The 26,670-nt window shown below is 35.4% G+C and overlaps 1 protein-coding gene across 1 annotated transcript in view; it reads left to right on the top strand.

The window, feature by feature from the left end:
- The window catches only part of ssp3 (short spindle 3), a 93,813-nt gene extending 71,100 nt beyond the window's left edge, over positions 1 to 22,713 (top strand). The window contains exons 7-12 of the mRNA XM_014231964.3: positions 7,115 to 7,260; positions 7,574 to 7,666; positions 8,172 to 8,263; positions 19,439 to 19,609; positions 19,717 to 19,869; positions 21,668 to 22,713. Of these exons, the coding sequence (XP_014087439.2) occupies positions 7,115 to 7,260; positions 7,574 to 7,666; positions 8,172 to 8,263; positions 19,439 to 19,609; positions 19,717 to 19,869; positions 21,668 to 21,742 (730 nt within the window). The 3' untranslated portion in view covers positions 21,743 to 22,713. The remainder of the gene's footprint in view (positions 1 to 7,114; positions 7,261 to 7,573; positions 7,667 to 8,171; positions 8,264 to 19,438; positions 19,610 to 19,716; positions 19,870 to 21,667) is intronic.
- Positions 22,714 to 26,670: the final 3,957 nt, after the last annotated feature.

Below are 26,670 nucleotides of genomic sequence, written 5' to 3'. Positions count from 1 at the left end.
GTGAGTGAGAGAGGGAGTTTGAAAGAGCGAACGAGAAGTTGGCTTCAAGTACAATGACAAACCCATCAGCGGCATCATCATCAATTATCACTAAATCAGCAGTACAGTTATTTATTTTTTGATTGTGTGAGTGTGTTTTCATTTGTTTTGTGTTTGAATGTTGGTGTTGTTGTGTGACGTTCCTGTGCTCCAGGCAGCGCTTACGATAATATTTTGTCCACCCGACAACCCCCCACGTCTGTGTGGCTTTGGTCCAGCACAGTTCAAACATTTGCGATTTTGTTTGCGATACCCGATAATTGTAGGTAAATAACTGGGTATTTGTGTGTGCCACTAACACAACACAATCAAATAAATACAATATAGAAAATTGCTGTGCGCAAATATTTTGACATACTCGAAGAAACGTTAACCGTACAACAAAGCGCATGCTGAGTTTTTGTATGAGCACCTTCTCCTCTTTTTCCACTCGCCCGGTGCCACTGGCAGCGTTTAAATGTACTCAACGCTTGAGTAGCTTTTATGGGTGACAATTTCGAGCTTCAAGCCTGAGAGTTCCTGCCTTTGCTATTCCGAAATATCTAAAATGACTGATTGCTGTGGCATGACAAAACGAAATAATAAATTGTGTGACTTTATTGTGGCCCGTTACTCATAGTTCATTTGCTGCGCAGATCTCACACACTTCGGCGACGTTAAACAAAATCCATTTTGACCCTTTTTGACACATAAAAGTGGCATAAAGTGCACGGAAAATAAAAGTGTCCATTACTCAATCCCAAGCAGGCGGTCGCTATTGTGTACGAAGTAAGAGGAGCGCGAACAACAACAACATGGTTGGTGGAGTTCCCAAACTGTTTCGGCAGCCTATTTATTTATTTACGTCTTTTACAACGCGCATGTGTTGTTGTTGTACATGTCAACAACTGTCCATTCGTTTACGCAGATTTTTTTCTCCTATTTTATATGCCCTTTATTTATTTTCATTTCTATTTAGTTCCGCTTCAAACTGTTTTTCTTCGTGGCCAAGGCATATCCATCATTGCCTCTTGCCACACTCATGCGCCAAAGCGCTCACTCATGCGCCAACACTGTCAAATGTGTAGAGCGTACGTGTTCATTTTTGTGTTGACAGCTTTGAAGCGCTTACTTCTACACACATACATACACATATACACATAGAGTACAAAGTAAATATGCGTACACCTAAAATGGCCACAAACCCAACACATTTATTATAGCCTTAACCACACACTTCATAATCTAGGCACAAAGTGTCCAGCATCCATTTAATTCATGTGCACACATACATATGTACATTTATAAATAGGTGTTTTAGCGCCCTTACGGCAGACCCATTATACACTTGCAAGCTTTATCTGGGCATTTCCTTCAAAAACAAAACAAGAAACACAAGCAAAACCAGAGCGAACGAAGCTCAAAGCAAACTCATCAACACCACAAAAATATCCTTAATAATTTTCCTAAATCAACAGCACTCTCGTATGTTGCCCGTTAGTCAAATATATTCTTATTTGCATATGTATATTCACCACAAGAGTACTTGACTTGAGCTTTCAGGCTCGTTACTCGCTCGATGTTATGGTCAGTTATAGCCTTTCGGTAAACAGTCATAAACATGTCGATTATTTTATTTGCCTTGGTTCTATTCCATGCAGAACTTTTTTTTACGTTGGCTGTGATACCAAGATCACTAGATCAATCACCTTATTGATTACCCACATATTCGTTATAAAATTTACCGCAAGTGGTTTTATATTTCGGGTGACACTCTTAAGTAAGCCGAAGCTTCTCTCTTAGCTAAATATGGTATTTGTTCTTGCTCAAATATTTCCAAAGCTTGGCTAATCACTCCGCAAAACAAACGAGACAAAATCATATGAGATATGCAAAGAAGATCTCCCGTTTTCCACCAAAGATTCATATATTATAGTACTCTGTAAAATATCTTATTTATAAAATATTCCGCCAAAATGTGTACTCTTGCCGAATAAGGCCTGGCATCTAACAAGATTGTCCGTATATGGTTTAAAGATTAGGAGATCGTGAAATTGAATTTTTGTCTACAAATTACTTTTAACATCTGCTTAGTATGACATCGGTAGTAGAATGTATCGTTTGATAAACAAAAGACATAAGCCTCTTCATGATTACTATTTATACTTTAAATTTTTGTGAGGTCTACAAAGAAACAAATCCATTATTTGTTATTTAGCATAGTTGGAATGCTCCGAATTAGCTCAAATATGCACTATTTTGTTACTACTTTCTTATAAACCTTCCTCACTATCGGCAGAAAACTAAGACAGTCGATTTTCATAAGCTTTTCTTGAGGCGAATTTTTCACCAGTAAAATCATTCGCCATTGACAGAAACAGGTATTAATTACTAGATGCCAGGTTTGGTCTTTAAGCTGAATGCATAAAAACATTTCAATAAATTTTCCAAAGCTTTTTGAGAGTCACTATAGATGTGTGCGGACTGCCGTTGTCCTGATGAAACACAATTCTTCTCCTATTGGCTTCTCTGAGCGATTGCTTCTTTCAGGCGGTCCAATTATTGATAATGGCCCGAATCGGGAGTTTGGGGTGCAGCTCATAGTAGTCATTTCTGACTTGGCCACGATTTTCGCCGGTTTACCGCGATTCAACCTCAACCGTTTTCGCTTGACGTTGTCATAGGTGATTTATCATATATTGAGCTTCTTTTTGTGTCCAGCTTATGGCTTACAAACAGCTTTTGTGCACTATTTAACTCCTCCGATGGCTAATGGAGTGGGCACCGGAATCTATTGCTTGTAACTAGTTCTCAGGCGATCCATCACACCTTCGGAATACTGCAGTATCTTTCAGCCGGAAGTCTTTGCAGTTAAGATAGCGCCTGAGATAGCTAATATTGCAGGAAACAACATAAAGAAGATCAGTATCACAGCGTAATAATCGGTAATAATCTCACATCGTATTATCTCACATAATGTCTCTAGGAACAGGGAGACAGTGGAAAGCGACTGCATACAAGTATATGGTATACCGGGTTCCAGGCCACAAAGGAATTACGGGAGACGAAATAGGTGATGAGATTGCCAAAAGTGTCATTCGTCTGGCTATCGAACCAAAAACGATACATAATGAATTTTCGGAAAGGGCTGACAGACGGATCATGGTGAGATGGATTGCCTTAAACACATACAGTATCGCCAAGATCATGCGCAAGAGCCACGAATTTTTACACATTGTTATTTACTAACACGGCCTCGAAAAGACTCCAGAACAGTTCACTACTGACAGGTCTCAACTTACTGGCAACACATACAAGCCGGATGAGCATTAGTAACAACGATACATGCCGAAAGTGGAGGAAAGTAGGTATGAGAGAGATGCTGAAACACCTTCTATGCTTCTGTTCAGCTTTATCCAGAACTCATCTTAGATATCTAGGAGCTTTGCAGTGTAAGAGACTAGATGAAGTATCAAAAATAGATTTCAAGTCGCTCTTAAATAAATCTAACTTAACCTTAACTCCTGAAGCTTACCTAACGGTTGCTTTCAATGATTTCCATTAATATTTCGATATGTTCGACAATTGATCTTCCAGGGCGTGGAATTGGTGACGCATCTTTGATCACAAAATTACCTGAACGGAATCGACGACACCAAAATTGTGCGTAACTGTGTTTTACAGTATCAACCTCACTCAGAACTCGGTTTGCATTCGAGTCTCTTCCTCCTGAATCCGATAGCTCCGGTAACAACTCTGCTCTGAAACTTAACACTGAAATTTGCAAAAAATTACAAGCAAAGTAATTATGTTCACCTTACAAGCATATTTTGACTTTAGCGAGTGTTCGTTTGCAGCTCGTTGAGGTAGGTAATCAGAAAGTCAGTATGAGACCTTTTTTCTTAACGCCGGGATATTAGGAACATTCATTAAAGGTTGAGTAACTTAGTACTTCCCTAAGCTGAGGGTGTGTTACCGCAACCTCTTCCTGGCTAGATTTTTCCTTACCCGATCTGGGTAAATTCTCATCCACTTGTTTGTTCTTGTTATTTACCAAAAGTGGCAGCATAGCTGAAGGGTAGTGCCAACAAAAATAAACAAGTTACATCCAGCTATATATAAGTATATATATTTTATATACCGAACCCAAGTGGTTGGCTTAGAAGTTGCAAAGCATGCTTTGGCTAGTTAGCAAAGGGGGAAAACTACACACATACACATGTGTTTGCAGTAGTAAAGTAAACAAAAATAGAATTAACATCCTTGTTAGTTGAAAAAACACGTTCGTTAAATAATCTTGCCCGAGCGGCAGGACTAAGGATAATGCTGCCATGCCCAACACCCGGTTGCCCACGTCAGATTTTTCGGTTCTTGCGCGTTCAAGAACGCTGTCATTGACGTGTCGATGTCGTGTTGATGAGTCGCTCTTGTCTCGTTACCACCAATGTCGATGTCGATGTTGTTGTTGTTGTATGGGTATATGTATTTGCACAGGCATTGGAAAGCGAGCGGCTTTTTTTTCCTTTATTTGTTGACTCTCATTTCTTTTCTATTTATCCAAATGTCTGCTGCAGCCTCATGTATCCTTGCCTTTTCTGTATGTGTGTGTGTGTTTGTGTATTTGTGCGCTGTGTGAATTGTAACAGTTTGTTTGCGCGATTCGGTTGGATTTTTCCGGTGCTTTCTTTCATTTTATTTCATTCCGTTACGTTGCTTTATTTTACATGCAGCAAGTTTGTATTTTATTTTCTATAATGTTGCCACAATCACACACACCCACACATACACACATAAACATATAGGAAGAGAATACATGTTTGCCATTTCGTTGCTGTTATTGTCACCCACTCGAGCAGTAAAAGGCATTCGGCACACACACACACATAGAAGCGCTGTAAAAGGATAACGACCACACGTCTTTAGTTGTCGAGCACGATTATGACATTGAATATGGCGCAGAAGCGGGCTACCGATGACGAGTGCACATACACACATATACATACATACATACAAACAACGGTACAGCAGCGCATTGGCTAAAGCACAAATATTTTAACAAGTGTCAAATACACACGCTACTTAAAAACACGTACGCGTCATTTCATTTCGAGTTTAAGGAGAAGGAGGCGAACGAACGCAAGCGTGTGCTGCTGTTCGTGGCATAACGGTAGTCCGAAAGTGTTGCCATTGTGTGCATATTTGCACATTTCTATGAGTGTTGCGTGCTTCACAGCTGTTGTGTTGCAAGTTTTTACAGTTTTCTCTTTTTTTTTAATTTTTTTTTTTCAATTATTTTGCCTTCTAAATTTTACTTAACTTTCTGTTTTTTTTTGCTCTGATTTTGCTTTTCACACTCTATGTGCCGTCGTCGATGGAAGCATTTTTGACAGTTGTTGACATTTTTATTGCTTTTAATTTACAGTTTAATGCGTTGCTTCTGCACCTTTTCGGTTGTCGGTCCATTATTTCACTTCTTTTTGTTAGTTGTACTGCTTTTAATTTGGGTATTTGTCGAAATTGCACCTTTTAAGCGTACTTGTAAAATATTTGCCATACTTAATTTAGTAAGGGTCCAAGCAACAGCGCAACAAGCGTTGATTTTTTTCCGATATTTTTTTCGATATTTATTTTTTTATATTATTCCGAATTTTGATATTTTTAAGATTCCTTTTTTTTATAATTTTTTTTATTCATGTTTAAAGAATATTTAAAATAAATTTAAACAAATTAATTAATCGTAAAGTTGAGTTCTTAAAGTAGAAGCAAAAAATGCCGTTTCCTCATCGCCTCGTTTTCTAGTCTTGTGGTGATCTGGAAAAAAAAACAGTAAACAACAAAAAAAAAAACATTCTTTGCAATAACTTGGCCATACTAACTATCAGTTATATGCTATATTTTTTCGGAGATTCTACCGTTGCTTTGCACAATAATCCATGTAAAAATTCGTGAAGATATCTCGTCAAATGAAAAAGTTTTCCATGCAAGCACTTGATTCCGATCGTTCAGTTTGTATGGCAGCTATATGCTATAGTAGTCTAATAACGGCGATTCCGATAAATGAGCAACTTTTTGGCCGGAAAAGACGTGTAAAATTTTTTAGATCGATATCTCCAAAACCGAAGGACATCGCGTATAAACAGACAAGTAGAATAAACCATACTGCGAAAAAATTTAATAAAATAGCGGCTATTCAAAATTGAAGTAAGATTTTCTTTCTTTTCACAATTTTTTTGTTTCAAATATTAAGCCTCAAAAATATTTAGTTTTTGAAATATAGAGACGAGCGCATCGAAAATGGTAGTTTAAAATTTTACGTTACGCGCAAAACGGTGGTTGTTGTCTTGACTCATAAATAGCTAAAACTGCAAAAATATTTTGAATTTTAAAACATCCTTTAAGGATATCCCAACTATCGAAATGAAAAACTAAATCATCAATTATCGATCTTTTCAAGATTCCATATTAGAATACCCGCTTCATTTAATGCAAGGAACTTCTACATGGAAACATTTTAAAATTGTTCTAGTTAATGAGAATAAGGTATACTGATAGATCCCAACAACTATGTTACACAAGATTCTTGATTCGAACCATCTTCCGACTAATATATGTAAATACTGGATTTTCGGTCGCGCCTCGGAATATTTCTGCATTGGAAAAACTTCTCAAGAATTTTCATTCGGAGTCAGCACACAGATTTTTAGGCTACTATTTAGTCTATTAACCTCAAGGCGCTTTTTAAAGGTTGATGACCCAGCTAAAGCAAGGTATGCAGAGTAGCTTCGTACTGCCTATCTGCTCAGAAGTATACTGCTGCAACTGCGAACCAATAAGGAACTTTCAATGGAGCGCCCAGAGTCCATTGATTGCGCGAAAGCGATTCTACAAAATTTTAGGCTTGAACCGCCAGCAGCGGCAGCTAGAAATCTAATAAATCTATTCAACAATTTTACAGTTAAACTTCAGAACGAGATGGCTATTTATGATTAGACTTACGTGTATAGCTTAAAAACAAGATTATAAAAAAATATTTTGTGTTATATATTTATTTTGAAATATCATGTGTACATTAATCTATATATTTTTTTCTTTCCAGCTATGCCGTTATTATTGGTCTCATTGAAATCCTTTCGCGGCGCTGCATGAAGATACGCGAGTGCATCGAAAGTCATCAAAGTGTAGTGCTCTCATTGCTGGCCACGCTCGGCTTCCTCACACGATTCATTGACGTTTGTCCAGCAGGTGAGTCACAAGACAAAGCGGCACTCTATATACATATGTATGTGTGCGCGCGTCTAATGATTATTAAACACCAGTAGCTAAAATGTGGCTTCGGACATTGAGAAAGACAAAAACCACGTTTATTGCAGTTGGAAACGTGATTGAAGCGCTATCCGAGCCTTTATGACGGCTGTTAGTGCTTGTTAACATCTAACAGCTAATTCGTTAGACAAATTTACTTTGTAGAGTTTTTAATGCTACACTTTTATCAATCCACGTTTAATTTCTTTTTTTTATCTTTTTCTTTTTTCTTCTTCTTCTTCTTCATTTTAAGGACCCACAGATGCGACGCGTTTCCTGAGCGCAGCAAAATCCACGGAACTTTTCGGTTCGGTATCGATGCTGTACGCGTGCGTGGTGCCAATCGGTAAGTAACTGCCGCCTACAATAAAAACAAATCAATTACGAAAACAAGAAATCAAAAAAAAAAAAAAATCAAAAATTAATTGTTATTGCTATCTTAGCTGAGTTGTTTTAGTTCATTTCTCACTTGTCTGTGATTCATTATTTTGCCTTCCTCTACTATTTCGTGATTTATTGCATTCTCTTTAGTGCGTGCATCTTTCGCACACTCATTCGTCTAAGTACATTCTAATCGAGTGCAAAGTGCATTTAACAGTTGATTGGCTTTCTGTCGAATATTTGTGTGTTTGTATATGTGCACGCGACGTGAGTTGTGCGCGAAGGCGGAAATTAGAGATTTTACCCTTTTATGTTTTTTATTAGCGTCATATCCGCTTAGTGCAAATGCATCTTATATACCATATATATATATATATATATATAAGATAAGTTTATTGACAGAGTTGTCTTCGATTGTTTCCTTTTGATAATCTTTATTCTTTTTTTTATACAATTCTTTTATTTTGCAGGTGAATGCATTCCGCCGCGTACGGTTTCATTAGCGGCAGCCACTTTCAATCTACTGGTCTCCATGGCAGTGCTGGATTTGCCGACATTCCAGGTAAGTGAACGATTCTGTCAAATAAGATATTATAATTTAAAAAAATGGAAGAGAATAAGATACAAGACTAGGGAGAAGAGAAAAATTCGGTCGCCACCGAATATAAAATTCCCTAGCGAGTTAAAAAATTGCAGCGCCTGTGAAATATGTTTATCGAAATACCTGCACACATACTTACTTATATATTAATCGATATCACATATGTTTCAGTACCAGACTGTACCGCGTTCTATTTAACATTTCCACCTAATTCTATTAAATTAATTCCATTTTGTCGATTTTTTCCATATAAAGTCCAAGGGCAGATAATTGATGATTTAATGAAACTTTTAATGCAATATACAAACTTTTATAAAGTTGTTTCACCTATCTACTGTTTCGTCTGTTCGCGCCTTCGTCTGTCTTTCCGTCCGTTATTCTACCCGTTTACTCATTCGTCCATCTATCTGTCCGCTTCTGTCATTGAGTCCACAAGTCCGTCTGACTATCTGTCTTTCCGCGCATTTGCCTGTCTGTCAGTCTGCTCGTCCGTACATCAGTATGTTAATTAAACCTCGCGACCGACTGTCTATCTGTCCTCGTGTTCGTTCATGTGACTGTACGCGCGTTCGTCCTTCTTTCCTTCCATCTGTGCCTCCGTCTATTCTTGAGCTAATCCATCCGTTTTTTTTTCTGTTCGAGTATTCGTCTGTCTGTCCATGCTTATGTCTGTCCGGGGGTCTGTCCATCCTTCTCGTTTATTTCATCGTCTGTCCATCGGTCCATCCGTCCGACTGTCAACCCGACTGTCCATCCATCAGTTGCCTGTCGTAAAAGGCGACTATGAAACCTAAATGCTGGAAGAACTGTAAAATTCAGTTCAATGTAGAGTTGCATACGCAACCGGGTGCCGTACCCACAGCACGGCAGAGGTTTTAGGTCGATCTCGAACCCGACCAAGGTAGAATAGGTTCCATACTATCAATTGGTATCCAAAAAATATTTGCAAGCATTTTTGCGTTATTTGGGGCGCTGATCAATAAATTGTTTTGATCCGTTGTGCTTTTAACACCGTGAGGTTAGGCCGTCGATGGAAGGTACTCACGTAAATCACAACGAAAGTTGTCCATCCATCAGTCTCTCAGTACGTATATACTTCTGCGCGTCTGTGATTAGTACATGGTATTAGTTTGTATCAAGAAAAGGTTTACAAAATAACATTCAGGGAAACAAAACTAGTATAAAGCTTGCAATCTTCAACAGATTTGGGATCACAGGAATTTAATTCGAATCGCGAAAGAGATTTGATAATGTGCGTTATGAAAACTCTCTGTTAATTGACTGAGAGCCGCTTTTGGTAACCATTTCGAAAGGCAAAAATTTCGAATATCATCAATGGGTTAAAATATTTGGAAAGATCACCAACACAATATTTTTTTCCTTTTTCTCGATACAATAATTAAATCAATACCAATTTCGAGAAGCGTATCAATTCAGTAGGACTTCTCTCGCCTCTCAACCAAATCAAGCGCAAGCAAATGAACACACCAAACCAACCAACCATCCGAAGTATTGACAAACAAATAGTCTATTGAACGCTGAAAAAAAAATTGTTCAAAAGCATTCACTCGCTTCTTTGCTTTGCACTCGGAAAGTTTTTCAAACGTAAAATCGCTACAAAATTAAAATACCGTTGGTGCTGGGGACGGAGCAATAAAAGCAAATATTAAATTTAAAATAAAAACACATGTGAAAAGCATGAAAGTGAATGCAAAGTCGTACTGTTACAGACACACACAAAAGTATGTCACCCACGCACCACCACCGCCACCATTAGGCCTTCCACACTGAAGCTCAAACAGTTGCTGCCGACGTCCGTCGAGGCAACAACTTAAACGAATTGAATTTACGAAAAAGTTTCAAGAGCCGCTGTGTGTCTGTGGCCAATTGAATGCCACAGGTCCACTGTTTTGTTTCGAAACCCAGCGTCAACGCCAACTTTGCCGCCGGCAAGCGAATTGAAGTTGCAATTTCCGGTAAATGCAAAACTTTGCCAAACACATTTGGTTTAAAACAAATAAAGAAACACCGATAACTTTCAATAACGATGTTGTGAAGCCACCAACACCGACGTCAACACCCATGTAAATGTTTGGTCGCTAACGAGAAGAGCAAAGCAAGCAATTGAACTGTCATTGGAGCGTGCCATGGGAGTATTATTTTACATTCTTGATTGGGGATTGATTGAAATTTATTGAAAGACGTTTAAAATTTTCGTAGTTTTCTGAGAACGTTAAATGTGTGACTTTAAATCAAGGGTTACTTTGAATTGTGGAATCAAAAGTAAATCGCTCTCTCGAGCAACGTTGAGTCTCTTCTCACGCTTGGTCTAGTACTGATATTAATTAATTGCACGAAAAATATAGGTCCGCTAAAAACATACTAACTGCTATCCATGCAGACCACAAATTGTCGCGAAAAATACAGAGAAAATTGCAAGCTTTGCAGTTCTACGAACGTTTTGTTCAACTTTTTTTTAAATTCCTCTCTCTTTTTGTGTGAAACGACTAAAACAACCACCTGGTGCAGGCCAGCTGGCTCCCACCAGAAACATCATACAAACACCCCACAAAACGTTATGGACTGAACTGAAGTTTCATGAGCTGCTGAACTTTCGCTGTTAGACACCACTAGGTACTACAACCTCGCAGGCTGGAGGCAAATACTTCCCATGGAGATCAGAATCGCATGCGGGATTTTGAATCCTCCAGCGAATATAACTAATTTAGTACATTTACATTTGTATATTTTTAAACGCTCCCTTTCTGTATCAGATCGCATAGACACAAAGAAATGTAGTGCCCGTTTTGACAGTCCTTTGTGGTTACGCTGGTGTAACACTTTCTAGGCCAAAAGCCTTGAAGGGTTTCATTGCAAATGACGAACCATTCAGAAGTTCAGCCTAAAGGAGTCCAATAGAAGTTTTAATAGATAATAGACTATGGATGCTCCAAACAAACTTATCCAAATGTACCTATAGTCGGAAATGGAGTGATCATAAAAAACTCCAGAAACTAGAGAGATACAATTGCATTCGAGGCCAGGGTGAGTTTAGGTATTTCTGCCAGTCTGACGCCACAATAGCGGGTGTGCGTCTCCTGTTACATATAAAAATATCCTCATTTACAGTAACCTCAAGGTGTGACTCCCTTCTATAATTTACATCCGAATTAAATCAGATAGAATGTCGTGAATCCGTATATGTTTACATGATATTGGTTCTATTTTGCTTTGACTTCATCAGTGTCTTTTTTAATAACAACGGAGGTTGTTTTACCAACTCAGTTCTCCTCGAATAACTAATCAATTCTGAAGACGGAACTGTCGCTTGACAATCCGCCTCCAGTACTCGCTGCGCCCGATAAGATCCCGTTGATCATTTCGTCATTTGGCCTTCTTCTTCACTCTTTTCTGTTTCAGTTGGTTCCGTAGAACCATCCTTTCGCAGCTATAGCGTATGGCCCCTGTGACAAAGCTGATCAGCACTGGTTGTTAAGGTTACTCGGTTTTCTCCATCACTAGTTCCCCCTAGTTAAGGAAAAAAGGCATCAACGAAATACAGTTTCATTTCGATAATCGATTAAGATAAGTATATTTGTTCGATATTTGATTTTTTTGCTGTATGTATCTATACAAGTATATAGTTTTATATTTCTTCAGTATTTGTTACAGAATTTCAAAGCATTCTATTTTCTCAAAATCCATACCCAACTCGCTTCTAAATATTCCATTTGAAGGCATAAATTTCGCAAGTTGATTAACATTTTGCTGCCGAAATTCCTTATTTCGCGGCACACTCAATAATTCAACTACTGAGGCACTACTTGTAGTTGCGTTCCACTTCTTGAGATGTGCAGAAACTTTTCGCTTTTGCTTACGAAAATTTGTAGCTTGAATATTAGACGAGTTGGCGGTGAATTGAAAAGCTAAACTTAACCGATGGCGCTGTCATTCTAACGAAAGCAACACAAAGTGAAGGACGCGCTGATGTTTTATATACAAGTACATATATTATTATGTAGATATGTATGTGATATATATACATTAGGGTGACATTTAAAAATTTAAATTGACGATACCTTTCAGTTCCTCGATACCTACTCTGAAGGCGGTTAAAAAGTCTGTGGGACCGGGGTAAAAGCTTAGATTTTCTAAACTCTCCACTGAATTAAAACAATTTTTTGTGATTAACTTTTAATTCTCCATAGTTTTTAGCTTGCGCTCGATGTCCGCCTGTTTTCTAGTAGTATCAACAATCGGAGACAAAATCAATAAGTAGTCAAAGTCTTCCAGCTTTTGTGAACCTCCCTCATATACTTACACAGCTATAAGCATTTACATTTTAGGATTATCCTTCATCCCCGTTCGGTGCAATCAAATGTCAAATGTCATCGAATGCCAAATACCAAATGCCAACACACTTGTTCGCGGCATATCAAAGTAGCATGTCAAAATATTTACCTTCGTAAACGCGCAATCGAACCGCGAGCAATACACCGCAAGCTCTCCACTCTCCGCTCATCTCCCTGCGGCACACGGTTTTCCTAATATCCTGATATTATGACATAGTATTCGTACGGTTGACTTTTCATTTTTGTTGTTATTTAAACACTACGAAATATTTAGCTTGTTTTCATTTTGAGCGCGCGATATACACTCAAACTGCAAATTAGAACAAGTGACATATTTAAATTTTTAATTTAGCTATTTTGCATTTTCTGCAAACATTTGCAATTCATAGTAGAGGTGTGTGTTGCTATTTATGTATCCGCGTTTCCGTTTTCACCTGGGAGTGAGTTTAAGGTTAAGTTTGTTGGAATTCATAACTTATTTTTAGGAATACCTAAATTTTTTACCTTATAATGATGGTTCTTTTATTGTAGATCTAGAAAAGTTTCAAGATGTTGGATCAAAATGCTTGATCTATTTATGAGAGTCTTTATGATCAATTTTAGAGGACTTCGACGTACGACAACGGACCGGTGTTATAAGTTGTACAAGTGAGCTCTGTATTAGTATTGACCATTTAACCTAACCTTGCTTCAGCATAATGTGGTTTGGTCCAAACTTTTGTTTCAACCTCCAAATCATTTCCGTCCATCTATCCAATTCTATATCGCGAATCTCGGTTAGTGATAGTTTGATATCAAAAATGGATAAAATTGCTCCCCTCATGCTCCCCTTGTACCCATATACAGTATACAATGAATCGAGATCTTCTGGTTAGTTAGGTTAATTCATATATATTTCTCGGTATATGAGTTAACTTCATAGAAGTGAGTTGGAATGTAAGAGTTAGATAACTATCATTTAATATTAACCGCTGATATCAGCTTCTTCTAAAATTTCACATGTCGGTCTGTCCGCTTAACTTTGAAGTCAATGTCCCTATACGAGCATATTACATAATCTATAATTGCTTTCGGCTTATGAGACTTATACCATTTCCTTCGCTTTAGTTTTTTCTGAAATTATCGCCGATTTTTTATAGTCTAACATTTCATTTAAGGCCTTCAGTGCTGCTGTAATATTTCTCGTTGAGATTTCCTCTTTCTATCTCACCACCCTTCACCTGTCTAACCGCTACTGCTGGGCACCTCATTCCGCATTTTTTTTCAAATGTCAATATTGGCTTGACATTGTTTATTTGCTTGTTATGCCAAATGTTTGTTTGTGCATCTTTTCGGTGAATGCGTCGCTGCATTCTGCCAATCTGGTGGCCGATGTGTAAACTAATTGAGATGGCACACAATGGGGCCACTCAGACAAACAGAGAGGCTCGAGTGTATATAAGTATTTTTTTTTTTTTTGTTTTTTTATCTAGACCACTCTTTGACCTATCCGAGCGCACAAATCAATTTCGTTTGTAGGTGGGGTGGATGGAGTTGAGTATAAAGAGTGTATATGCATACATTTGTAGACTTTCTGTGACACAATAGAAATTTTAAAATTCAGTCAAAGCGGATTGAACATGTATATTTACGTAGGTAACAAATGTTCTGTATAAATTTTATCAAGCGTCATATCATTAATGGAAAGATATTTCTAAAACTGATAATTATCATTACAAGGCGTCGCTAAGCGATCTACTAGTGAAAAGAACACTCGACTGTGTATCTTGGGATAAAAATTATGTAGTTTATTGCGATAAGTCTTCATTGCAATCTTAGTACCGAGCGATAAGTAACTTTTGTAGATCCAAGCACGGGGTCAGATTGTGCAAATTTGCCTACAGCCATTTTAGAACAAGCTTAGAAAGCATTTATGATACTTACTACTGAGTTTATCTCGGATTTTATCTATTATAGTAGCTGTGAGTGGTTTAAAACTCTAAAAATATTTGTGCCTAGAGGAAAAATAAGCTGTGCCGCTCGGAAAGTAGCGAATCGAACAAACAACTGGCTTAATCGCATAAACCGCAATAGTAAAATAAAGAAATATGAGAAGAATTAAAAAGCGGCTTTCCTCTTTATTCATACACTTTTGTATTGAATACAACTTAAGAGAGCAGTGCTCAAATATAGCCACAATTAACTGAATTCTTTTTGTTGAGATGTCTCATACTTTTTCGAGCAACTTAAGCAATGATTTCGACCTTGAGTAAGTTAGTAATTAGAGGATTGCTAACGTACACCCTGTTTGTTCCATAATCCTATCAAAAAAAGAAGTCAGGAGAGTCGAATCTTGAAATCTGGTTGACTATTAAATGACAACTTCATTTGACAACCGATCCAAAAAGTAATATTGTGACCACGCTATAATGTTTTTTTTGGATCTCGAATCTCGAATGCACTTTCTGTTCCGAATACAACAGATTTGCTTATTAAAGCCGCATGACTCTACGTGATGGGACTGGTCGCTTCAAATTCATTGCCGTTCATTTTTACCGACTAGTTTCAATGTACAAGTAAATCGTGACTCTGTCGCTTGTTCTTTCGGTAATTCATGGTTAGATTAGTACTGAATTGAGACTTTCAAAGCATATGTATGTATGTAATCAAGATTAATAAATGTCATGCATAGCAACATACTCGTAGAATATCACGTACCCTGTATATCAGTACATTGATGACCTGGAGCTATACAAAGTTATAGACCAAATTCATCAAAATTTGGATTACAGGCTAATTTCGTATCGGACATAGATATGTACTAGACCTACTGTCCATGATATCTCTAAAACAATCGGATCAGTTTATAGATTCTGGTGAAGTAGGCGAGGTTAGGAAATTTTTTTCAAAGAAATTAATCGTAAGCGAAACCACTTGCCTTGTCTCAACGGAAGGGAGCTTAAAGTTGCCATAAAGCCTTGAACCAATTTCTCGAATACAAACAAGCACAGTTATATATCACACAGAATTCTCTCCCATTGCCAAAAGCGTGGCTTCAATTTGAAGTTTATGTGCAAAGCAAATAATTGCCGTATCTCTAAAAATTTCATTTGATTGTGTAAATATTTAATATTTGTGGCTGAAAATGAACTGAACTAAGTCGGCAAATACACAAACGGAAATTAAGTTCGCTTATATACATACACACACGCATACATAAGTATGATATATGTATATGTGTAGAGTATGATTTCTCCAGTAGTCGAATTGTGTTGAATTTGCTTTGCTTTGCTCATGATTAAAACCTAATAAAGTTATTTGCCGAAGCGCAATAACAACAACCGTCATGAAAAACAGAGCAAAGCATCAACTAGAACAATGAGCTTATGTACATAAATCCAAATACGTAAAGGTGGCCTGTAGAAAATTCTTTGGTTGCTTTGCACTTGCTGTACCGTGAGAAATGGTATGCCTTTAAATCACATAGAACTACTCACTAATTTTTATTATAACCCAATACAATTTTGACAATTTTAATACGAACAGCAGCATTAAAGGTTATATATATCGAGGACCTAGTAAAAAACTTGGTTCGGTATATGAGGTAAATGGAAACGAATTAACAGATTTTATAAAATGGTTTACATATATTCAAATACATAAAGATTGACTGTTAAAAATCAAAGACGGATTTCGTACGAGAATAAGAGTTAGTAGAAAAGTGTTCTTTTCGGGTTGTGATACCTATTCAACTCTATAAATACCAAGAATACTAGAATTATTCTGCTGAAAAACGAAAGTATTTTTCACAGAAGCGCCTTTCAAGGCCAAATATATATAAATTAAAGTTACATTATAAATTATCGGGCTTTGTGGGGGCTTTGAAGATATCTATTGTCTTTAATTTCGTTAAAAAATCTTGCATATCTATAAATGCGATATAAAGTCAAGATGAAGGTCGAAAATTACTAGCAGTAGTATATGGGGCTAAAGGAAGGTAGCAAATTATTGCGAAGAAAAAATATCAACTTTATTTCCTTTATATGCTTTTCAAGTTGACAAATTGTTTCGGTAAAAAGTCAACTGAACATAAGGAACCATACATACATACGTCGTTAGTCAAATCGTCAATTATCTCACATCGCGTTACGTCAGATAATGTCCTAGGAAACAGGGAGGCCGTAGATATAGTGGCTGCCGAAAAGCGGCTGTATATATAGTGGGTTTCAGGCCACAAAAGTGCCATCCGCTTGGTGACCGAAACAGTACAGGAAATAGGGATATCACTAATTTGCGAAAGGGCTGACGAACGGATCGGAGGGAAGTATGCATGAGAGACGCTGGAACACCTCCACTGCTTCTGTCCGGTCTTATATAGAACTCGGATTAGATATTTAGTAGCTTTGCTGTTCAAGTTCAGAATTACATATCAAGTCGTTCTTAAAGTTCGCAAAAAGCATTGACGTCCGGCACGACGTAAACTTCAGTTCATATTATAATGAACCTCCATCTGGCATTACAAAGGACTTGTAGGTCTATGTATGGTGTGACAGTTTATATTTTTTTCGATTCTCGGCGTTGTGTGAGCGTGGTAAGGGCCTGATTTTGTTTGAATTTAGTACAAACCTCCTCAGAGTACAAAGAAACACGTGTACCAAGCTTTATAAGGATGTCTCAATTTTTAATCACATTATCGCTTAAACGGACGGACAAACATTCACCTAGAATTTTTATCATCCTGATAATTTTGATTAGTTTTAGGTGTTACAAACAATCTTAAGGGTATAAAAAGTAAAAAAATTTCTCATCCTATGACTTAGCTAAAGTCCACTAAAAAAAATCTTTTGTTTAAAATTTCCTATAGGGTATGCTTAGAAAATGAAAACGAGAAAGCGCTGAAATTATAACTGGCTGCTAAGCAAATACCAGCAATCCAAAATGCAAAACTAACAAAAAACACAAATATCAATCTCTACGCAACTCAATTTATACGCAGGGGAGGATGCGTCAAAGCTTTGGAATGGGAGGGAAGGTTTGCTTATTGGCGCTCTCTCTTTCACTTTATTTACTGCCTTTCCGCCTTTGTTGGGCGTTTAAAATTTGGTTAGCAAATTTTGGTTGAATGTGCACTTATCTATTTGCGGTAATTTAAAACAAATACCAAAGTTTGTTTAATAAAATACACATATACACACACACACAAAGAGCAAAAATTGCCAGCACAAGGGTTTGGCGTTTGCGGCAAAGCAGCGCAGGGCCGCGGCGAGTGGGTTGCCGCTGTAAACATTTAATTGGCAAAAATAACCAGCCTCAAGTGAAGAGTACACAAATAGTTAGCTGATGAACAAAACAAAAAAATTAAATAAGCCAGAAATGAAATTTGTGCGAGAAGTGTTTTAATTAACTGAAACAACAAAAGAAGTCAAGGCAGCGCTTAAGCTCTCGTTTCACTGGCAAAAACACACATAATTTTTTTTTTGATAATAGAAATCTGTAAAATATATAATTTGTTCACTTAACGGTTGTTTAAAACGCCTCAAACTAATCGTGGAATCTCGATTCTCTATTGATATCAAAATGATTGGGATGACGAGGCGAAAAAATTTGGGGTTGTCTATCTTTCCGTCCGTCTATCTGTTTGTGGCAAGCAATAACCTGAGTAAAATTCGAAATCCATACAAGAGCTTGGTTTCGACAGTTTAGTTTAGGCGGTTCCAACAAATAAACAGCTTCTTGGATAGAAAAGGTCTGTTCGATATCTCAAAATCCGGGGGACTAGTTCGCGTATATACAGATGGGCATAACTCAAACGACTGAGATCGTCACGCTGATCATTTATATATATAATATCATATTATGGTATATACTTTATATTATGGTATATACTTACTATTTCTTTTTGGGTGTTACAAACTTCGTGACAAACAATATGTTTAGCACCTCCCATTTTTAGGTAAAACCCATATCTCAGCTAGAATTATTTTGTAATTTTTTTTTCACTCATAATAGACACTTGAACATTAGGTACGTACGGTTTTGATTCTTCTAAATTGAGAGAGTGTGTTATGTTCGGCTGTACCCGAACTTAGTTCTTCATTACGTGGTTATATATTGTATTAAATTTTCAGCAGATATTTGAAAAATAAATTTTCGGCAGTATCTGATTGTAGCAAAAACCCTTCCTCCTTCAGCGGTTCAGGGGGTACTAGTAAGAATTCATCCACGGCAAGGCATGCTTGCTTCTACTTCAAGGCGGAAGGGAGCTTTGTAACATTGTAGGGGTCATCACAGGGCACCTACCCTTAAAATACCACCTTCAGAAAATGGTAAAAAAGGATTCGGCGGAATGCAGAGCATACGCAGAGGATGATGGGACACTGGAACATTATCTATGCTTATGTCCAGCCTTCAGCCGGATGAGAAGGGATATAGTCCAATAGTGCAAATTAAGAAAAGCTGGGGTGGAAGAGAAGGCTTAAATTGGTTACCACCGGAAGTACAATGCGCCTAATGATGGCTTAGGTGCAGCCGCCTGCTATCCGGCGATCATGCGCTTCCCTTTTCAACCAACTAACCAAGCCATGCCTGTCCTAACAGGCAGCTAAAATCCAATATGCTTTTTGGATGGAATGGAAAATACATAAAAAGTTATATGAAATAGTGGTTTCTATATTAGCATAGATTTCTTTACGGGTTTACAATAATATATAATATATAGACAAGTCAGCGTAGTACACGCAGTAAAAATCTGAGTTGTAATGTATCAATTTTATTAATTTCACTTTATTCCCTTCTTCTCTTCTAGGATGTCATGTCAGGTGAAACGCTGTCACTTAAATTCCTCGATGTTGTTACCATTTTGCTCAAATACTGTGGCAGCAACTGTTCAGCAGCCAAAAATAGTGAAACACAAGCTGTGATTATCGATCTCATCGCGACAATTGGTTTCCTCTGTGCCAACAACAAGAAGAATCAGGTAAACATTTCGTTTGTTTCTCTATGCACTGCATTTGACAACCTCCTTACGTAATATTAATTTTCGCCCCATTACTCTTTTTTTTTTCTCTACCCCCCACGCAATAGGATCTACTCACCTCTGAGCAATGTTCCATTATAATTAAGAGCTTAACCAAACTACCTGAACATTTGAATGTGGTCGTTTATCCTTGCTTGGTCACAATAACGTTCCAAAATGAGAATGCTCGCAATGTGATAGCACGTGATTTTAATTTAGACGTAAGTCAAATGAAAGTAATTTTACTAAAATCTTATAAATTTAGATAATGTGAAGCGATGATACATACATACATATATGCACACTTAGATTACATGTATAATGCGTTTTAACTTATGTCAGTGGTTCTTAAACTAAAATTCAAGTGAACAAACATTTTTGCGATAAGAAGATCTTTGCGCTGCTATCTGATAATTTATGAAGAATTCTTAAAATTTTTGCTCAGTATCAACATTTATTTGAAAAATATCTATAAATGGCAACCTTCTTCAAATTATTTTTGTTCTAAAACTTTAAAATTTACTTAAGCTAATTGGCAACGCCGATTTGACCTGTAAATCAGATTCCAGATTTTTTACATATCGTCGAGGCACACAAAAATTTAGGTAATTTTTTTGTTTTCGATTGGTAAGTCTGCTTGGTGAGTCAAACAGTAAAAGTAAAAGAAATAGATGTTGCCACCTGCTGAAATTTTGTGTAAACAAAATTATAGGAAAAAGTAGCACTGCAATGTAAACTAAAAAAGTTTTGGAAAGTTGACTGTACGAAATATTTTTTGAGGAGTGTTGCCACTTGTTTCAAAAATAGTTTTATTTTAAAATCATGCAATAAGCGCATTAGTACAATAAGTATATCACTTTCAAAGAGTTTTTAGAAAGCTTACAGCTCAAAATGTTTTCGCAAAGGCTGCCAATTATTCAAAAATTCCAAAAAATATAAAATTCATGCATTAAGTTTCTTCGTTAATTATGTAATTAATATATTTATATTTTATAAATAAGGATGGACTGGTTGATCTGTTTATTGATAGAAAAATTACAATATGTTTTATTGTTGGTTTCTTTATTGAAATACTAATATGATATTGGTAATGAATGTTATTTTAAACATCTTTATTGTAAATACTGCAGAAAAATGTTTACAGTAGCATTATAAACTTTATTATGCATATGTTTTATTATAATATAAAAAAAGAAGTAATCGATAATAATTTAATTAAAATAATTGTTAAAAAATATTTTTTTAATATTAATGTTGCCATATCTTCTATATTTATTTAAAAAATATTTAAATTGTTTAAATTTAAACCCTTATTTAAATTAAATCAAAAATGATATTTTAAAATTTAAGTAATAGTTTTGATTAAGTTGCCAGATCTACAATCATTTATTTCTTTGAGGAGCTCATTATTACCGCTATTAATGTTTACTACATTGGCTCTTTCAATTATTGAAAAAATATATTCGTAAACTTTACCACAAAATATAAATAGGGCTGCCATATAATATATAAAATATAATAGTAATAGTGTATAATAGAAGAAATTAATAATTTTTTTATTTAAGAAGTTAATTAATTTGAAACGAAAATTAGTATAAAAATTATTTTGTTTAATGACGTTGCCATATCTTCTATATTTATTTCAAATAATGTTCAATAATTTAAATTTAAACGTTAAAATTGGAACTAAATCAAAAATTAATTTTGAAATTAAAGTAACAGTTTTAATAAAGTTGCCAGATCTATAATAATTTATAAATATTTAAGAAAAACAGCTTTGGAGGCCTATAGAGGATTGCCATATTACATAAATAATTAACAAATGCGCAATAATTTCATTAAAGCAAATATTTTCAATTAGAAAAAAAATCAAAATAAAAACAAAAACTATATAAACCAACGGTATATATAAATGTATGTATGTATCAGACTTTCGAAACATTATAAAATCAGCTATTTTCCATTACTAAAATGTATTTATTTTTCTCATATTTAATTAATTCTTATTTTTCTATATAGTTCTTGGATGAATATAGCAAATCAGAGAAAGCCAAGAAGAACCATCTAATTGCTTTGCTCAAAGAGAAGACTTAAATGAATTTAAGAAAATATTTGGAAGATAAGCTTACTGCTTATCACTGGTTGAAAATATTTCAAATAAAACACGAAAGTGTCATCTGTGGCATATGAAACGTTCAATTACTGCCTTTGCAACTAAAAGAATCATTGCACACACTTGCATATTTATAACAATAAATAACTAAAATTATCGATTCTTAGAAGCATACTGACAAACACATCAAAAAAAAATATATAAAATAAATATAATATTTTTGCACTCATTTATAAATGCTTAGCGTCGGTTTTTAATAAAAAAAAAAACTAAAATTGAAATTTTTCAAATAAGGCGATCGGTTTATTGAAGATGCGCCAAAAAGCAGTTTGGTTACAAAAGGAAATTAAATAATGGCACTAAATATTAAGTGCTGCACATATTTTTTTATATTTTATAAAACAATTTAACCAAAACATACCCGAATCATCGTGATAATAATGCTTTTATGTAAGGGTTTTTTGAAATGTCCTTGAAACGTGGAGGGGAGTGTAAGAAAGCAATAAGTACTTGAACTATGTAACATTTGATTCCTGTTTGTTTTTTTTATTAATATTATTGTGACTAAAACCTATATACTATATATATGCTATTTATTATATATACTTTTATATAAACTACACTTATTGTTTTAAATTAATTTAAATAATTGAATTATTATTTATTTTGCACTATTTATAATCCCATATTGTTCTATCTATGCTTCAAATATATATTGTATATTTAAAAAAAATTTTTTTTTTGTACTTAATTTAAAAATATTCTCTATATATTTTAATGTTTTCTCACTTCTAAGTAAATTTATTACAATAAACTGTTGTTTGCTCATGACCACGCCTACTAAACTAGGTTCACCCACATATATACATACTTTCTGAATATGCTTAATTACTATTTTATTCCCACCTATGTATGTGCATATATATTTTTAATGAAATCTTATTGCCTATAATTTGGAGTATTATTGTCATAATTAATTTTTATTATTAATTTTATTTTCATAATACAATATTATTATTATTATTATTATTATTCCAGTTACTTTAATCTCTCTGAATACTTATGTCAATATTCCTTTGTTGTTTGCTAACAATAATTTTAAGGTTAGTTTTGCTCGCAAGCATTCGCAAATCATCTCGCCTACACTCATACATACATACACATTCTTGTTAATGAATTTGTGAAATTCAAACAAAAACAAAATATGCGATAATCGATACTCGATACTAATTGATGATCTAATACCTTTTTTAATATTATTCTAAGAAAATACGCATAAATATTTTTTTATATATTTCACTAAATCGAATAAAAAATTATAATAAATATGGAATTATTCAAAAATAAAATATAAAATGTTTTTTCTTTGTTGAAAATTTATGATAATTTTATGAAAGGGTAAATTTTTGTAAAAAGTGTGTAATGAGTTTAGACCGCGCTGGTGTGTGGAGAAAATACGCGATATGGCAACTATGAAAGTGGACGATTTTCACGAAAAGATGTCATCTATAAAAGTTTTCTTAAATCGTTTACAAACTTGGTTTAATCATTTGAAGAATTTCGAAAACCATAACGTTAATACTAACAGTAAACTTTTCAGATGAAGATTTAAAACATTCACTTGCTCACACAGCAGACATTTTTACTCTCTTGTGCCTCTTAAAGGCATAAAACTGATAAATTCGAGAATTTTCATATAATAAATATGTGTCATAAATTAGGAAAATTCTTCTACCGAAAATTTACGTACGAAAACTTTAAATTTGTGGAACAAAATGGCGGCTGGTCCAACACTACAGATCTTTAATTTTAATAATATTTGAGTTGTATGTTTTTTCGTTACCGCATAGGGCTATTAAATGGATCCAAAGCAAGCAGAGGTAATCCGATCTGTAACTTAGTAACGAAAGCAGCAAGCAATAATTTGGAATTAAAACCAAGAAAGCCAACATCTAAGTCACTCTATAGCGATCAGGATAGATACCTTTTCATTTCTAACAAGAATATCTACTCACAGTTCGCAGCCTTTGACAATAGCACTTAGAAAATATTGAGCAGTTCTCATTATCCACATGATTGTGGGATATATAAATCAGTAATCATATTTTAGAGTTCAACATAAATTAAGGATTTTCGCTGGCTCGTTGACCTATATTCGGTATTATCCTTTACTAACACACAACACACTTTATTCGCTTGAACTACCTACTACCTGAACATAGGAGTTACGATTTTCATCGAAAGACTCAAGCAATTCTTGACTAGTCACTTTAATACTTTTTTCGGAGTTGATCTTTTTGACAGCTGTTACTTGATAACAGACTTACTGCGGATGCGCGATTGCAAACTTGATTCGCAAGCAAATTTACTACGAAAATAATGGTTCGGTTCGCGCGACGCGTCACGCGATGTGTCCAATATTCGGTCGACATAATCGGAACGTTTTTGCAGCACGTTTACTCTAGTGTTTAATGAAGATCTTCATAGATGCCGTACAGTGCGCAGTGAAGGCGCTATTGCTGCTATGGAGCAGAGTATCGACGAAAATCCGAATGAGTTGTTCCGCCATCGAGCGCAAATGCCAACCTTTTTATGGAAGACTGCGGAAGATTCTTGGTTTGCGGACTTGGTTCAACGAGACGACGCTAAATACCATACAACCAACGAAACAATCAATTTATTGAAGGAAACTTTTGATGAGCGCATTATCTCGCCTTGTGGGCCGGTTACGTGGCCTCCAAGATCTTGCGATTTAACACCGTTGGACTATTTTTTGTGGGGTTCTATGCAGTCGTTTGTCTACGCAAATAAGCTGAAAGCCACGTTTACGGAATGTGTTGATTGCCGGAATGTGTTGATTGGTGTGACACAATATAATTTTACGGTGAAGCAATCTTCAATATTTAATTTTATTTTAACTCATTTTTTTTATTAGGACAACTCATGTTCATGGTTCTGCTGGGTGCAAATAGTTTTCTTGACTCCCTAAGTACTCTAACCTGAGCTTTATAACCAGTATGCTAAAATCATGGAGTACTTTCAAGAACGCAACAAGGTATTTAGAATGTACAGAAGCTCAACAAACAACAAAAAAAAAAAAAAAAAAAAAAAACAACCATAAGAAATGATGTTGGGGTTATGAGCGTATTTAACACACTTTACAATTAATTAAGTAGCAGCAGGGGTCCGCATGTCGACGACAATGAATGTCTTCACTCCCTAACGTTAGAAATATATTTATCTTACCTATATACATATGTATATGTATGTGTATACATGTTTGTTAAGCAATTTTTCTGTTTTCACAATTTTTTAATCCTGCCATATGGACGTTGATTCAAAAAAATCCTCTCAAGGGTGGAATCAAGCATACTATAATGTCCAAAATAATCTAAATTCATGTGACAGATTGAAATCACTCAACTCGAACGGAAAGTGACATTTGAGGCGTTTGTGTGCGTGTGTGAGTGGCAGAATTGTCTCGCACAAGTTGTAATTGTCTGGAGAGAGGTGGAGAAAAAAGCGCATAGAGTGTGCAAGTTGCTTGAGGCAGGACAATAAAACCGAAAACTCACATTCAATAGAAACGGATGGACTAGGTAACGATGAATGGAAGTTGACGTTCGTATTAATAATAAAGAATGAGTGAATAATAAAGAAGCCAAGTGTAAGGCAAGTGCGTCCATGTAACTGCAACAAATATGTACCTATATATGAGATATTGAGGCAATGGCTACAGTGGTACGTTTCGGTGGAAAAGTAAATGAAAAAGAAGAAAAAATTAAAACTTAAGAAACCAGGTTATAGCTTAGAATTCATGTAAATAATATTATTAAGTATATTGCAACTAAATAAAGTATCACAAAATTACGGACGGACAGACATAACCATACAATTTTAGTTTTTATGAATTGTAAAAAAGAAAGTTTTAATGAAATTATCTGAAATAAAAATAATAATGATCTCAGATATCCACTTTAAAGCCAACTAGTTAACATTTGGACGGACGAAATTTTGTATAATCGTCATATGGGAGATGTTGCGCGCTCTTCTTCACACTACATTTCGCTTTACATAGTAGCTTAGCTTGTTAGAATCATATACAGAGCTAATAGCATACATAAAAGGAAGACAATTAGCTAGCGTTACGAAAATCGTTATATTTATTGTAAATAAGGGTTTGTTAAATATATAAAACGATTTCATCCATTTTAATCACATATCACAGCATTAATAATAATAAATCCAACGACTACCCTCCTCTCAACTAACTGACGCGAAAAGCAAAATCCGCATAAGATAGGTATTTGCTGAGGCATAAGAGCTAACCGATATAAAACCAATCGGATGGACGAAAATAATATTTTTTCGTAATATATACAAGGGCGGAGGACGATTTTTATTAACGATTTTACTTACACACCATGCTTTTGCATTTGCTGTTGACAACTTCGGCATAACGCCTATAGCCCTAGTTTTGAAGACCTAAATGGATACCAAATACATGCATATATCCAAAGGACATTCTCTATCATCATGAATTTTTTTAACATGCCAGATACATTTTCTATCCCATCGTTAAAAATAAGAGGCGGAAATGGTTATTACCCGATTTTGTTCTCAGTTTTCATTCAATGTTACCAGCAAAAATAACCTAAATTTTGACGGTTTCGATCGCTTTGTTTTAGAGAATCTTAGATAAATATGTGGTACTTGTGGTTGTGATATCATAGAGAAAAGGGTTAAAATGCATTGGTTTACTATGAAAAATTTTACTGTATGCTTTTTAATTTGTGGAAAGTTTCGAAAATTTGCCATCTTGATTTCGAAAGCGCTTTCAATTTCTATGATAATTAGCTTTTAAGGGAAGCTAATAGCTATAACTTATGTTAGGGTCTGGGCTATTTAT

This window comes from Bactrocera oleae, chromosome 3, assembly GCF_042242935.1.
Source record: "Bactrocera oleae isolate idBacOlea1 chromosome 3, idBacOlea1, whole genome shotgun sequence".
Classification (NCBI taxonomy): Eukaryota; Metazoa; Arthropoda; class Insecta; order Diptera; family Tephritidae; genus Bactrocera; species Bactrocera oleae.
Note: the sequence above shows the minus strand (reverse complement) of the source record. Positions and strands in the feature narration are given on the sequence as shown.